This window comes from Anopheles nili, chromosome 3 (assembly GCF_943737925.1).
Source record: "Anopheles nili chromosome 3, idAnoNiliSN_F5_01, whole genome shotgun sequence".
Classification (NCBI taxonomy): domain Eukaryota; kingdom Metazoa; phylum Arthropoda; class Insecta; order Diptera; family Culicidae; genus Anopheles; species Anopheles nili.
In genome coordinates, this window is record NC_071292.1 from 33938418 (window position 1) to 33953867 (window position 15450).

The 15450-nt window shown below is 50.9% G+C and overlaps 1 protein-coding gene across 1 annotated transcript in view; it reads right to left on the minus strand.

The window, feature by feature from the left end:
* LOC128723442 (metallo-beta-lactamase domain-containing protein 1) overlaps positions 1 to 8946 on the minus strand; it is a 51335-nt gene extending 42389 nt beyond the window's left edge. Inside the window, exons 1-2 of the mRNA XM_053817184.1 lie at positions 7584 to 8946; positions 2451 to 2618 (exon numbers count right to left, since the gene is read on the minus strand). Coding sequence (XP_053673159.1) covers positions 2451 to 2618; positions 7584 to 7767 — 352 coding nt within the window. The 5' untranslated portion in view covers positions 7768 to 8946. The remainder of the gene's footprint in view (positions 1 to 2450; positions 2619 to 7583) is intronic.
* Between the last annotated feature and the right edge of the window lie 6504 nt (positions 8947 to 15450).

Sequence of the window (15450 nt, forward strand, 5' to 3'; positions counted from 1 at the left end):
CAAAGTGTCACGCGACCTGTCAAACGCCAATAATATCCTGGCGAGCTTTGCAGCTAGGAAGAGGAAGTGGAACACAAAGCCACCCGCTTGAATGTTTTCATAAAATTTTATCTAAATCCTCGTGCCGGCGTGCCGTAAAAATCGTCCGGCGGTTTATTTTTCCTTTTCGGCATTGTTTTTCGCGCACGGCAGGATGGTTTTCCCGCAGGATGTTTATCGTGCCGCGTGCTGTAAACTCGACCGGGCCGCCTCGACGTGCATGATGGCACGTCGATAACTGCGCGCGCGCCCCCGGTCGGGTAAAGTTAATAAACGCAGTGTGCAGTCAGTCACGGTCGCGTTCGTTTGCAGAACGATCGTGGCGCATCCGTTTTTTTTTTTCGCGCACACGTGGAAAAACCCACCGAAGAGTGGAAAACGGTAAAGAGCTTTGCTCGGTAGCGTCACTGAGAATGAAAAAAAAAACAACCATACACACACACACAAGCACCAACGTCAAACAAAAGGCAAGCAAAAGCCGCCCTCCCCTTGCGAACCGAAAATGCGAACGTAATTGAAAAGTCTTCGGCAACCGCTTCCACCCACATAAAGCAAACAAAATCACCAAAAAAAAAAACCTCGGCGAGGCACAAAATCGCACCATTAATTTGGGCGCATTTTACGGGGCCGCTTTCGTGTTTTACCTGGCCGCAATTTTACGCAAGCACACAACCGCACTATCTGACGCAGTGAGGGCACTCGCGCATCGCTTAAAAACCCGACGGTAAGGGAATGGCGCCAGTTATCAGGGTTGAATTAAAATTATCGATTTTTGTAAAAAATTTCGCCCACCACGCCCGGTTACAAACACACGCACACACACACTCGAGAAAAAAAACATGCTTGTGAGTTTGCAAAAAATTTGTCCACACAGATATGTGGCACTTGCGCGTGTGTGTGTGTGTGGAAAAGAAGGTGATATTTTTGCCTACCCAAGAGAAGTGGGTTTAGGAGGAACTTCGTGAACCGGAACGTGAGCGAACCCGCACGAATCCGGCATCTTCCGACATCCGGAGGCATTTTTCCGGTGCCCAATCAAACGCCGCTTTGCCACTTGATGATGGGTGGGAATGGGGCCAGGGAATCGTCAGCCAAGCGAGAAAAGTAAGCTCGCCGGGTCAGGCGTCGCCGCCGTCGAGTGGAAATGCCATCCGCAGGTCTTGTGGTGAAGCGAATTGGCCAGCCACGATCGGGAAGACATTCCACTGAGACGAAAAAAAGCGATCCGGTGAGCGAAAGAGAGAGAGAGAGAGAGAGAGAGAGAGAGAGAGAGAGAGAGAGAGAGAGAGAGTGAAAGAAAAGAAAAATATGGGAAAAAGCACCCAAAACTGGCAGCCGCTCAAGAATGTCACCGGGCGAAATGAGGCGAAGAAAATAAAATTCCAATTCCCCGTCGTGGGGTGGCCAGCCCTCTGGGAGCTGGGAATGATACATCGGTCTTGGGCCACCCCAACCCCCGAAAAGAAAAACTGGCGGAAAAATCCATCCCCCGCACGGAACGGCCCACACACAGGGCAAAAGGCACGTTCGCTCCCCGCCACGGAGGCGATCTAATTTCGGTGCTTGATTTTTCGCATTCGTTAGCCCGAGCGAGGGAAGGACAACGAGCCAGGACAACGGGCCAGGACACACGCCAGGACATCTGTACGGTCCACCCGTGACGTGTCAATTTTCTGTTTATTTATTTCGGTAAATAAGTTTACCCACCTCCCTCCCACGAGGGCTGGTCAGGAAAGTGGACACGTCGAAGGAAAAGAAGCAAAAAAATAAATCCATCATTATACGCTGCGTTCTGGCCGAGGGGAGGCGAAAAATTTAGCTAAAACGGTATCCATTTCGGATAACGATGACAGACAAAAGGAGCGCTTTGCTGGAATAAAAATCATCATCCTTAAACCGTTCTGAAAGTGTGTGTGTCTGTGGTTGTCCAACGTCTTCTTAACACCTCGAGAGTCAAGCGTTTTTTTTTTAAGAAATTCCACAAAATGCCACGATTTAAGCGGTTCTTGCTCATATCTCATAGCCACGGTTGCACGGGCTCTAATTCTTCACATTCTACGTTTGTGATGAATTTTTGGCTTTCTTTACGTTCACTCGTTCATTCTGTTTGATCATAAATTTGATATAATAACAGCTGTTCTAAATGTTCAAATATTGCAATGTTTATATCAAATGCTTTTCCCGTCACCCACTGCTTTTGGGTGACGCGGCATGGTTCATGGTGTTAATGGCGCACAATCTGGACCATCCGGACCAATCGTCCCCAAAAAATCTTCCCCAAAATCAACCACCCACCGGGCGCGCGGCAAAATGGCAGATGAAAAAACACAACCGACGCGAGCGACACACGTTTACGGTGGTGAATTGGCTACTCCGTGTGTGGTTCCCGGCGGCTCCCGGTGGCTACTTACCGGCGTCGAAATCATGGACGTAGTAACGATTCCGGTGGGAAATATTAGTGCCAACGATGTGCCGCTTCGCCCGCAGGAAGAGGTTATTATTCCCCAGATGGTCGGAATGTCCGTGTGTGCTCACGACGTAGCCGATGTCGTCCGGATGCAGCTGATGCTCCTGCAGTCCTGCGGCATGCCCACCGAGAAAGCGAGAAAAGAAACGAAACAGAAGCAAAACGCGTCAACAAAACATGGAATAGAAAGGTGGCCTGGGCAAAGCGAAGGCGGAAATCTGTAGCAAAAGAAATTGGACGCTCCGTCTCGGCGGTCTCCGTCTCCTCTGACAGATGAAAACGATGAGCGCAATGTGATACACTTTATTGGGACTGCTTGTGCGGGGGCGTACGTTTTGTGTTCCGTCTGCGTGTGTGTGTGTGTGTGTGTCAGCCCTACAACGACCAGCCAGAAACCCAGGCCCAGTAATTGCTCGTCGGTAGGCGAGGATCCTTTTGATGATGCATCATCATCATGCGAAGCTTGGTGGCCGGATTTCCTTCGCCCTGCCGGAAGTGTTTTCTGCGCTTCGAAACAAAACGACCGCAGCAGCAGCAATCGTTGGGAATTCACCCACCCACCCACCCACACACACACGCACGCAAGCGGGGTGGGGTTTTGCTATTGATTTTCCTCGTTTCGAGGCCTGTTTTAGCTTCCGCATGCGTTTTAAACGCTGCTTTTGGGGATCGCTGCTGCTGCTGGTGGTGAAGGTGGTTTTTATCGCTTTTCCCGACCTCCGCGTGTGTGTGTGTGTTCCGATCACCACAGTGTGTACCACGTGTTTTGCCCAGAGCTGGGTGCCATCATCGTCGTCTTCGTCGGCGTTCCCTTTTTTTCCGGTAGGTGTCGGGGAAACAAACAACAAAAGCGCATAAATCGCACAATGGCTTGCTTGGGGTTTTTGGGTCGCTCCCACCACGTCAGCTTACCTTCGCCGAACGAGGGGCCACATACGGCATTCCTTGTGTTCCGAGAGAGAGAGCGAGCGAATCTTCAACCCCCCCCCCGGGTTGGGTCACGTTTTTCCCCCGTTCGGGCGGCTTTTACGTTTCGTTCGTTCGCAGCAAATTTACGGCCAGCATCACGGTCCAACTCACGGTTCAGTTACCGCACCGCGTGAACCGGTTAAAAACGACTCGACGTAGTCCCGGAACACGGAGGCTGCCTGCTACACCCAGCTGGCAATCAATAACCGGTACATTCGGGTGTTCCAAGGATCTCCCGGGATCTGCCAGCCACCGAATCAGTGCGGAACTCGTTTCCGGGCAGGAATTTTTAGCTTCCTTTACGGGGAACGCGATTTTCTCCGCAGGTAGAACCACCTTCCTCGTTTACGCTCCTTAGCTTAGCGGTTGGAAGTCAATTGATGGCCACCAACAAGCAGCTCCACAACAGCGCCAACAGTGGTTAGGTTCTTCTTGGGATGTATCCACCGGAAATGCCCACGAATGCGACCGACTGGGTCACGGGGAACCTAGTATTTCAAGCGAATGCCCTGCCGAATGCAACGAGAGACATACCCCGAGGTTTCTAATATGCTTCGAGCCAATAAACTACCTTTTATCGCAAACGCTTGGAATGGACGAGCGTGCACACACACACACACTGATCCTTAAATCCGAAACTCGACCAGGTATGGGCGCGCTAGATGGACCGCTTTCACGGCTGGCTGAATCCGGGACTCTCTCTCTCTCTCTCTCGGTCTCTCACACAGCCACCATTTTCCGGGGATATACACCCACAGCAGCCCCAAACGCTCGGCTCGGTCCCAAATTGAATGAAGATATAGAAATGAAAACGTAAGCTCCACAAATCCTGATAATCGGACATCAAAAGAGATTAGATGATGTCTAGCTGGTAAGTCAATGTTGTGTGCCGGCCAATGATGGGATGGGAAAAAACCTCCTTGCCCAAAGCTGCCTTTTCATTTGCCTCAATCGACGGAAAAGCGGGTGTAGCGTTTCGACGAGAGAGGGCCGCACATTTCGAATTAGAAAGCTAGTCCAGCATTCCTTCAGCGTAACGCAGGGCAACGTCGGTGGGCCAGCGGTAAATTAAAATTATCGATCAAAACCCCGCTTCTCGCAGAGGTCTGCCAGAAAGGTCCAGTGCGGTGACGTTCCTTCGAGCTTTCGCGAGGCGTTTTACTCGCGTTGAGAAACACTGGCCTCTGGAAATTAGCATACCTTCAGGCGCCGCAGGGCACCAACGCAAAAGGTCTTTAAAGGATAACGATCGGCACTTGCGACACGGTTCAATGGACTTGGCCGCGTGTTTCTTGGCCACCATCATTACACGCCGCCATTGTCGGGGCGTGCGATATGAACGAAAATATTCATACGACGGTGGTCGCGGCTTCCGAGGAGATGCGCTTTTGGCGCGTTGATTCCGAATGAATTTAGCGCCTCGTGGACCCTGTCGACCTGCAACAGCCCGCCAGTCGAGTTTCGCCGAGTGAAGGTGAATCCCACGATGAATATTCATCAACATTTCATACTTTTACTCCTCCTCCTCACCGACTGGTGGGAAAAACAAAACGCCACTCATCACCAAACGTGAGGTACAGTTGAAACCCGAAGAAACCGAACGTTGCTGGGAAAAGTTCCCAACCGACCGGCCCGTCGTCTCGGCCCTTTGGTTAGATTATTCAAATCGCCATTCCCGGGTGCGCCAATGGCGTTGGTGCGGTGGTCTGCTGGATCTTCCGCACAAGGGTGGCAAAATGGAGAAAGCGAGAGAAGAACGGATGTAGTGGGTTGGCCCACCTCCCGGTGCACGCGTTAGTACAACAGATTAGATGGCCGGATGAGAACTTTTGCGTGTGCCAGGAAAACTTTTGGCTGCCCCGAAACGCGCACCATCGTTTGGTGAAACCACTTTATGAAAACTACTCGCCGGACCCGCAAACTCTCGCTTCCACCGCCGACCCGGAAGGCGAACCGAAACGACCGAAAGGTTCCGTTTGGTTGGTTAATTGTGGACCAGCGTGCCTGCGAGATTTGGGAAGTTGATTCTCGTTTGGTTTTGATTGGCGTCGTTACGAAGTTGCGCCAGTCGGTTGGGCAGGACCTCGCCCGAAGCAATCGAAGCGTGTGGTCGAAATTTGAAGATAATTTTTGCACCACCCTTCGGGCAAAGGGGAGTTTTTTCCACACACAATCGCATCATCAACGATACGATCGGTGGAGTCGCACATTTTAGCGACTGATTTTCGACGGGGCTTTTACACCAACCAGTGTTCTTCCGCGTGATTGATGATGTCCTTCTGAGCAGTGAACCATTAATTCATCATAACCGCGCACACAGTGGCAATCGAAAACCACGTCAGACTAGGGTTTTCCTTCTTTCTTTGCTCCGTTCGGGTGCGGTTGAAATTGAAAATCATCGTACTCCGGTCGCGGTGGAGTTGCGCGAAAATATCGCACAATCAATTGGCCCGCTCAAACGCAGTGCCAGCATTGCCTCCCCCCAGTTCCAGCATCCGGTTTAGTTGGGCTGGAAATGGAAAAACTTTCTAAATTAGTTTCAGCACTGGGCAGGACGATGGGGATGCTACACTTTTTCTTCTTTCGCGCGCCATCTCTCTCTCTCGAAGGTTTCCGTCCTGGCCGGATGTTTGCCCACTCGATTTTCCTTCGCTTTTTTCCGGTTTTCCTTTTTTTCCGCTTTTTCCTTTTAACTCGCCGCACTAAATGAACTGAATGGAATTGTTTTCGGTGGTGGTTGCCGCCATCGTTCAAGTTGACTTGATTTCCGATCGATTCCTCAACGTCGCGGAGAATCGGATTTTCTCCAAATCCAGTCGTTTTTTTCCGCTGCTTGCGGCACACGTTCCGTGCGCTTGTTATTTCCTTCGCACAACGGCACCACCGGCAGGGTCCGAAGCGAACCGCTTCGCAAATGACCCGCACGAAACGCAAACGCGACCTTCCGCAAGGACTGTGCGGTACCCGGCCCGGGAACTGGTGCTGCAAAACGACAAAAGCTTAATCAAAAGTTCAACCCCCAGTGTGTGCGAGAGAGAGCGAGGTGGTCACAGGGTGGTTCTAAAGCAGAACCGCTGGGTCTGGGGGTCGGGTGAATGCGTGCCACAATCGGGCAATCGTTTCCTTGTTCTTTTCCGGCAGCACAACTTGCTCGTCATTGCGTGCCTGGGCGGTGTTTCACCTCGTTCCGGAAATGTTCGCAAGCTCGCCGACACACACGCACACACACACCGTCGTTTTAGTTGCCATCCCCTCTCGTTTGGGAGGGAGGATTTTCTGGGGTTCCTTCCGTCCGGTTTTGGGGTTGCCATTCCCGTCGCTCCACCGCTGAAAACGACAGGCAATTGATTGGTTTTGCGGGAGCCACACACACAATAACACACGAAACCCACGGACGAAGGAAAACGTTCGCACTTGCCATGGTGGAATGTTTGCGCCGCGGGTTGATTTGTGCGAAAGGAACACCCCATTCTGCGCCCACCGGGGGGGGGGGGAGAAACTATTCCTAAAAGGCTCGATTTGCCGACGGTGCCGTCACGAACTGAACACGTCGTCACGTCGAACATCGCACAACTTGCCACGGCATGCTAACCGTTTTAGAAAAGGATCCGCTTGAGAAGCATACATGGCACATGGCTGTGTGTTCCAAACAGCGAGTCAATGGACGTAGTAAATGCGCTTTCGGAATGGTGGAAAACGCGCCGCATATATTGAGCCATTTCTGGCGGTCCATGTGTGAGGAGAGAAAGAAGCGGAATTAGATACCCCCTGGTAAGGACATCGTGGAAAAGTCTTCTTTCTCGGGTTCGTCGGGTTCGAGGAAAGTGATCGCCCAGAGTTGGAGCGCATCCAGCGGTGGAAAGTGAAAATTTGCAGCCCGAATGTGGTGTGTGTGGTGCCAAAAAGGGTTTTTTTTTCTGCCTCGCACGGTGGCACACGCCACAAAGGATATATCGTTCAGTGGGCCACTCCCCCGACACCGGCAGGATAATGAGCCGTTCTTTCACTTTCGCAAACAGCGCTCCCGAGTGTATCCTTTTCACCGAGCACCCCATGCGGCTGCAAAAAAGCTGTAAAAAAGGGAAGCATTAAAGCACGATATACTTACGCCGCAAAAGCAGATCGCCATCCCACGGGGTCATCGTGTCGACGATGACGTTGCAATCGGGGCCTTTGATCAGCGTGCAGGTGCAGTTGGCCAGCATCATCGTGCCGGTCGGTTTTGGTTCCAGTTCCGGTTCCGGTTCGTCCCACCGGGAGTAGCCCTCGCTTAGGATGACGATTTCGTTCATTTAATTGCTTACGACTTACTCGAACGAAGAAGGGCCAATCGCAACCGACCGAAACCGGGGGTCGAACCGGTGGGGAGATAGAACAACAAGACAAGCAAGGTAAGGCGAAGCTGGGATTTTGCACCACGACGGTGGCAACCGGGGAACGAGTTTTTCTTTTAACGCCAAAAAAAACACATCTCAACGAAACACGAATCACACGAATCGCGATACGAAAACGCCAAATCAAAGCGTATCCTTGATGGCGCTGGTGTCCCACCGGATGCTGTGGCCGGGGGTGGGTTGGGGCCAACCGAAACGGGGAACGCTAATCCGACCACCGGTATCGGGATCTTTTCCACTTCATTTCCACAAATCTTTCTCCCATTTTTTTGTTTTCAAGGAAGATAACCACGGCAGGAGCGAAAACGCAGCGACGACCCGACGGAAAAGGACACGACGCAAGTGACGCAGTACGCGTAGCTTGTGACCTCCGGTCCGGGCCCGGTCCTGCCCGGCCCGGTGGCCCCTTCTCCTCCACCTCCTCCTCCTTTCCGTTTTCCTTTTGTCACTACATCGCACTGTGCTGCAGCCTTCGTTCTCGCTCACTTTTCAACTTTCCAACGGACTTCACAACGGAAAACAACCATTTTCCGCAAACCCAAGTTGACGGGGGGAGGCATTTCCGTTCCAGCTGTTTTGGCGTTTTGGGCCAGCCTCTCTGTATGTGTGTGTGTGCGTGTGCATGCGTGTGTGTGTGGGTTTGTGCGTGTTTCCTTCAACACCAGCCGTTCAGGTTCGCCTTCATCCCGCCGGCGCACCAGCACCAACAGGGGCTTTTCACTCTAGCGCGCGCATATACACACACGCACACACATTTTCACGAAAACCCGGCCACGGGGCGATGATTTTCCTCCGCACCCGCATCGATAGCGGTTGTCACTTCCCCTCGCGGTTAGCGGAGTTTTGCTAATGGCCGGTCACGCACATAAACACGCCGCAAAACGAGACGAACGCCAAAAAAAAAACCGCTCACACTGCTGCCTTTTTTTTCTCTCTTTTTGCGTGTTGCAGCCTCCCTCCCAGTGGGTGGGTGGTGGGTGGGAAACAAGCACAAGCTACGCGTACTACGGAACGTTCGACGCGTCCCGGTCCGGGGTTGTTTTCCGGGTCAAGTCGCTCCGTTCGCTCCTGCCGAGTGATCAACCTTGACTGGAAAATGAAGGAAAATTCTGCCTGCCACGGGCGGCGCATCGGCGATTCCGTCGTCATCGTCGTCGTCGTCGTCGTCGTTGGCGTTCGCCACCCGCGCGCAGGAGGTGGAAAATCGTCGCACACAGCGTCGACACGGGGGTCGGTTTTCTCGCTCGTCCGTGTGGGGGTTTTTAGTTTCCCGCAGCGAGGATTCACTCACCGCTCGCACCGGCCATGGACGCATGGTTTGTTCTCTTTCGCACACCCACACCTTTTCTATCTCTATCTATCGCTCACCTCAGCGTGCAGTGCTTTCGTCCTTCCTTGCTTGAGGGTTAACTGCCGACGCAGACGGGCGGTGTTTTATCGGACCCGATCGGTTGCGATTTCTCGCGCGGTGATTGTTGACGGAAAATCTGCAACGGAAAGCAGAGCGGGCGGGCGTGAGTATGTGCGTATGTGTGGGGGTGTGTGTGTGTGTGTGTGGGACGCGGTGCCGCGAAAACAGTTCAATATGGTTTAAAATTACAAACACAGCTGTTTGCGGCGGGTTTCTACCGGGTTGGTTTCTGCTCGAATGCGAGCGGCGATGGAATGCAGATTAATTTGCAACTGCAGCTTTCCGGAAAAGTAGGCTTTTGTTTTGCGCCTCTCGCCAGTTCGCTTGGAGAGAGGTCTTCCGCAGCTAGGGAAAAAAGGACATTTCCCCCCCTTCCTGCCTCATCGAAGCCGCGGGTGTGCATTATTCAAGCACACCGGGTGGCATCGTTGTTTGCATGCGCCGAAAAAAAAAACATAAATAAAGCGTTTTATTGGTTCGTTTTTGTTGCCTAATATTGTTGGCATATTTTTTTTTGTTTGTGAGCTGCCTCCACGCAGATTTTGCGATGTTTTTCCGATGCGAAATGGAGCCCTCGAGTTGTCTCTTTCGTTGGTGCTTCATAATCCGAAGTAGGCATAATTTTCCGAACTTTTCCGACCGCCACTGGGGAGCAAGAGATGTGTGCTTGAGTTCAGTGGAACGAACCGTACCATGTGCTGCTCGCTGTGATGAGCTATGCTTCTCACGCTTAAAAGCACATCTCTCAGAAGTTTATCGTAATGATAATCGAAATAACATTCACAGATACTCCTAAAGATTCATTATGGATGATTATTTCAACACAGAGATGCTGCTAAATACGACAATCAAGTATAGTTTATCCAGTTCGTTACGAATCACGGCTACTCATCACTCATCAAGTGAGATGAAAGTGAGAAGCTCAGTCGTATGCAAAGCTCACGCTGTCACGCTAGTGAGTGTTGCGTGCAAGCTGTTAAAATTGCACGCAAGACGTTTGGGAGACGAGACGATTCGTTTAACATGTTCCGTCTTATTTCATGTTTTGATAAACATTTCACCAATCAGACATTGCTGATATGGGGAAAAATACTTCCAACAGGTAGTAAGCATCTAGCAAAAATAGCCTTCTTTGTACATTCTGAAGCTGAACCCAACATCAACGTAAATCTTGCCTTAAACCAACCGCTAGCTGCAACCACGGGATGTTATCATTCTCAATCTCAAACAAACCGACCATCCCCTGCACAAACAAATCACACACATGCGACATTCCCAACGAAAAACCCCGAGCAAAGAACCAACTTCCAACGCAACGCACCCCAAAACCGATGGCTCTCGAACGTTCCGAGAGTCCTTGGGTTATCAGCTTTTTGACCGTTTAGACCCCCCTCCCCCCAAACATCGTCACGATTGAAGTTCAACAAGCGACAACGTACGCTCGCGAGCACGCTCGATTACACCATCGCCCCAAGGTGAGCTTTTACATCGCGCCCTTGTCCCGGGCGGGTTCAATACGGCGATTGAAATTCAATAGACAACCTGCTGCTGTTTCTGGCAAGTAGTCAATTATTTTTAACCCTCTTCAAACCCGGCCATATCACAAGCAACAGGGCCGCCATCTTAAGAGATGCGCAAGCAAGGCTTTTTCTACGCAACCAGCACTCAAGAGAGCTGCAGGATGGAACAATTTTTAATTATAATTTCGCTCCGTTGAACACCCGCACGAATCGTGCATCCATCCATCGGTGGTGCTGCACATTTTTGGGATCATGGCCGCCAGGGCGCACGATTACGACGGCCTGCATATGCACGTCGTCGGCGGCGTCACATTATGCGAGGATGAGCCTCACGACCAGGGCCCAGGGTGGTTATGGTTTGGTCCGGGTTCATGACGCGCCGTGTCGAGAGACCGATAAGGTGCAACGCGCAATGCGCACTGGGCGCCGTGTAATGGACGCCGCATAGAATTAACGTACGTGCGCGGCGTTTGTGCGCTTGCGAGCCAGCCGTGTGTGGCCACTCGAGGGGGAGAACCGCTTTCGCAATCGATCGATGCCACGGAGTCACCACCGGTGGGCTTCTCGGATCGCAGGGCTTCATCGCGCAATCGTGCAGCTATTTCCTGTACGCATTGCAGTCGCCCTCAGTTCGTCCTCGGTGTGCCTGGGCGTTATGGCGTTTACGGCGTTTACGGACAGAACCGCTGGCCGATTGATGGTTGCACAATCCTGCGCTGAAGTGATCGCGCTGTGACATGATCAAATCGTGATTCCTTGTGTTGAAACCGGGAAGAGGACGAATCTGTAGCCCTTTTCTCTACGTACCCGTCTATTGCTGATGCAGCTTGATGCACTCGAAATTTGGCGTGGGACGAAAGACACTAGCCTAAAACGGAACCAACGAAACACAACGTATAACAACTGATAAAAGAACACTCACGAGCTGAAAAGGCAGATGTTCACGCCTCGCGAACGATCACACAGCAGCCTCCGTAATCGGATGCGATCACCACACGATCGTCGTCGGTTGGATGTCACGAAAATGACAGAGTGAGAGAGAGAGAGAGAGAGAGAGAAAAATCAACCATCCCCACAACCGGCAAAATTTCATCCCTCGAAAGTTGACCAAAACCAGTTTCAGCACCGCAAAAGAAAACCCATCACCCGGCGTGGTTTCGGTTACGGGTGCGATAATCCAAACGGTCCCGATCCAAAAACGTCATCACCGGGAGAGTGATAATGAGACGCGGTGGCTGTGCTTCAGCCCCATCGCAGCCACCCTGTCCCGCAAGGCTGGTCCCCCGAACCACACCGCCACCTGTTACATAAATTGTTGATCACTTTCATTTTGCTGGCCTTTTTCGATTTTGCCCTCGCTGCAAAGGCTGCAAAAGCCGAGGAGAGCGCGACGGAAGCGCACGGGAAGTGGTTCCCTTCCCGGTGCTGCTCCGGATCTCTTCGCCTTCATGCGTGTGTGTGTGTGTGTGTGGAATGCGCGCCTTTCTCCGGTGTGATTCCCTCGGTTGGCCCTCGTTTGGTCACCCCCTGTTATGTTACTCAGTCAGTAGGTTTGTCAGTCGATTCAGTGACTGAACCTCTTGCGTCGTGGCTAGAGAAATGTCCGACACCGGGGGCCAATCTAGGCTCGGCTATACTTCGGAGGCGCGCAGGCATTAGCTATTGGCCGCGCTCCGGTCACGCGTGATTGATTTAACGAATTAATTTCTCCTAGGCAACGGCATAATGATGCATAATCGTTTTCCCGGCGTTCTCCGGTGGTTTCGGTTTCGGTATTTTAAACCAGATCTTCCCAGGATCATCCCAGGTTGTTTTGCGAGCAATATCGAGAGCACTTCTTGGGGAATTGATGATTTGTTTATCAAACCGGAAATGGCGCCACATGACGCAACATCGCACTGATGACTTCTTCACTGGCGAGCCGCTAATCAAACCGGTGTGTTCGCGATCGCTCATTCTCACCCGCCTTTTTAGGGATTCACCCGTCTGAGACATTTTCATCGCAAATTCAACGCATTTTCGACCGACCTTGGACTGTGCTTTTACTGCCTGCAAAACCACCCTGGCTTGTACATCATTAACACCGCACCCGTGTCAATAAAGGACACCCCAAGTGTTAACGCGTCGTGTGGGATTCACTCGCTCAAATGTGCTAAAACGTACCCCGCAAACGATGTCTAAATTATTACGTGCATCGGAAGCTCGGCTCGAGAAAGCTCTGCGGCTCGCACCATCAAACGTGTTAATTTCCAGCGCACACCGTCTCGGTGCTGGCGCCCGGATCTTCATCCCCAGCGTGCTGAGTGCAACAGAAAATCCGGTCCAATGGAGCCTGCCCAAGGGTCGGGTACTTTGTTGCACCATCAATTACGGGTTAGTAGTGGCACCCGTGCTCTCGACACCGTGCCGGGAAATTGGATCAGTCGTATGTTAACGCGCGCAAACAAGCAATTACGGTGCACAATTCGCGATTATCGCGAGTACACACCGTCGAGAGATGTGACGTGACGATCTGGACGGTTTTGTGACCTTTTCGATCGCAATCCCCCATGCCAGCTGGCCCTTGTTTAGGAAAATGAAAACGAAACGAGACGAAACGCCAAAAAAAAATACCCACCAAACGCACCGCGGGAATAAATCTCACCGCTCGAACGAATGCAAATGGGCTCTGGCAAAAGGAAAGGACACCTTCCCCCCGGGTGTGTGTGTGTGTGTTTTTTTTTTTGGTTTACGCTCTGTCCCCCAGCGAAAGGTCTAGCCTCTTTGGGGGTCGATCGCGCACCAGCAGCTCCAGAAAGCGCGCACTTCCCGCGATCCCCGAAATACAGGGCACACACAAAAAAAACGAACTCTCGAGGAGCCGACGATTATGCAACCCGCGTGCCACTCGCGCGCTGATTATGACATTTCTAAATCACATAACCTCATCACCTTCCGCCCGGTACGAAGAGGCCACCCTCGGGGCACCTGGGGAGGGCCTTTTCCCCCACCCTCCACCCCTTCGAAGTGTCTCCCCATCAAGGTGCCATCTAGCGCCGGTTAAGCGTCGGGAGATAAAGTTCAACCCGGCGCTTAACCCGACAAGAGATGGCAGTGAGAGAGAGAGAGAAGAAAAAAAACCTCACACAGCATATCTCAGCATGGTTAGAAACAAAACACGACCGCAGAAGAAAGCAAAAAGCCTCCCGTAAGGTTAAACAGCCGCCGCAGCAGCAGCAACAAGCAGCAATTACTTGCGGTGGTGTGTTGTTGTCTTCACGTTCCACCGGGAGGCTGGCTTCTGTGGAATGCCTCGAGGGGCTGAGAGTCTCCACCAAAAACCAAGTCACGGTGACACAGAAATGGAGGCCTCCCAAGCTTAAAACAGGGTGGTTATATGCTCGATCGAGCATACAAGTGCAACGCTAGCCACCAGAAGATGCGCACCTCGATAAAGTGACGAAAGAGCCACTCGGGGCTAATAGTCAAGCCTCCGGTGGGCTTATGCTTTGTTTGCGTGTATTTCCCTCCAATACGCGCTCGATCACTCTACGGACGCTGCGTTTCCACCAAGCCAAAGCAAACGATTTCACAGAAAACATGCATTTACTTCGTCAAACACGCTGCCTACGCGAGTTTCCTCTTTCGGATGGGGTTGGAATCGTTGCTAGATTTCCCTTTTTTTCCGTGCAGCATCATTAGTTTGCGAGTTAAAATTATTTCACCAAACACTCGACGGAAGCGCTCAGTCAAGACGGTGAGACGCGCGCGATCATCAACAAATTATGTTGACACTCGATCGAAAGGACGCCCGTAGTCGGTGAAGAAGCACTGCGGAATATGTGTGGGAAACGATGGCGATGGGTGCATTTTTGCAGCTACTACCGGATGGAGAAGCTCATTTCAATTTGAAGAGTTGGTGTAACACACATTTTTACCATCTCAAAAGTCAATCGAGGAATGTCGATCGATCATCGTAACGGTGGAGACTGTACTACTCGCGAGACAGAAAGCGATGATGATTTTTTGGGGCTTTTAAGGTACTAATTGCTGAATCGCAGGCGAAAAGGGAGCCACGTACTTTCTACGTTGTTTGAGATTTGCCATGATGAGCGAATTATCGCGTCCCGGTAAGTGAAACGCAACAGCACACACTTTCATCTGGTGATCGCGTTACATCAACGGGATGATAATGCTCGCGATCTGCCCTCTTAACATGTTGTTTGCCATGTCATCGAATTTGGTTAAGTAATTCAATAAACCAATTGTATTTTAAAATATAAATAAGTAGTAAATTAAATTCAATATCAGGCTTTTTTGTAGATTTTAATTGCGTGTTCGAGATGAATCCCTAGCAACTTGACTATAATTAGCTATTAATTTATTTTTTTGTTTGTTTTATTCACCGTTTACAATGCTATTTGCTATTTATGTGCTATTTAAGAAAGATCAAATATGTTTACAACTGGTATACAAAATAGATGTTTAATACTCCATTTGATACCTTTTGGCATCGTTGTTGCATTTCGCAAAAAATACTACAACTAAAATTGACAAAAAAAACTACTTTCTATCAAAACCCTAGCGGTAAATAATAAAAAATAAATAAGTATAATAAATAAAAAATAAATAATTTCACAATCAAATATGATATACGGAATGCGTAAAAGT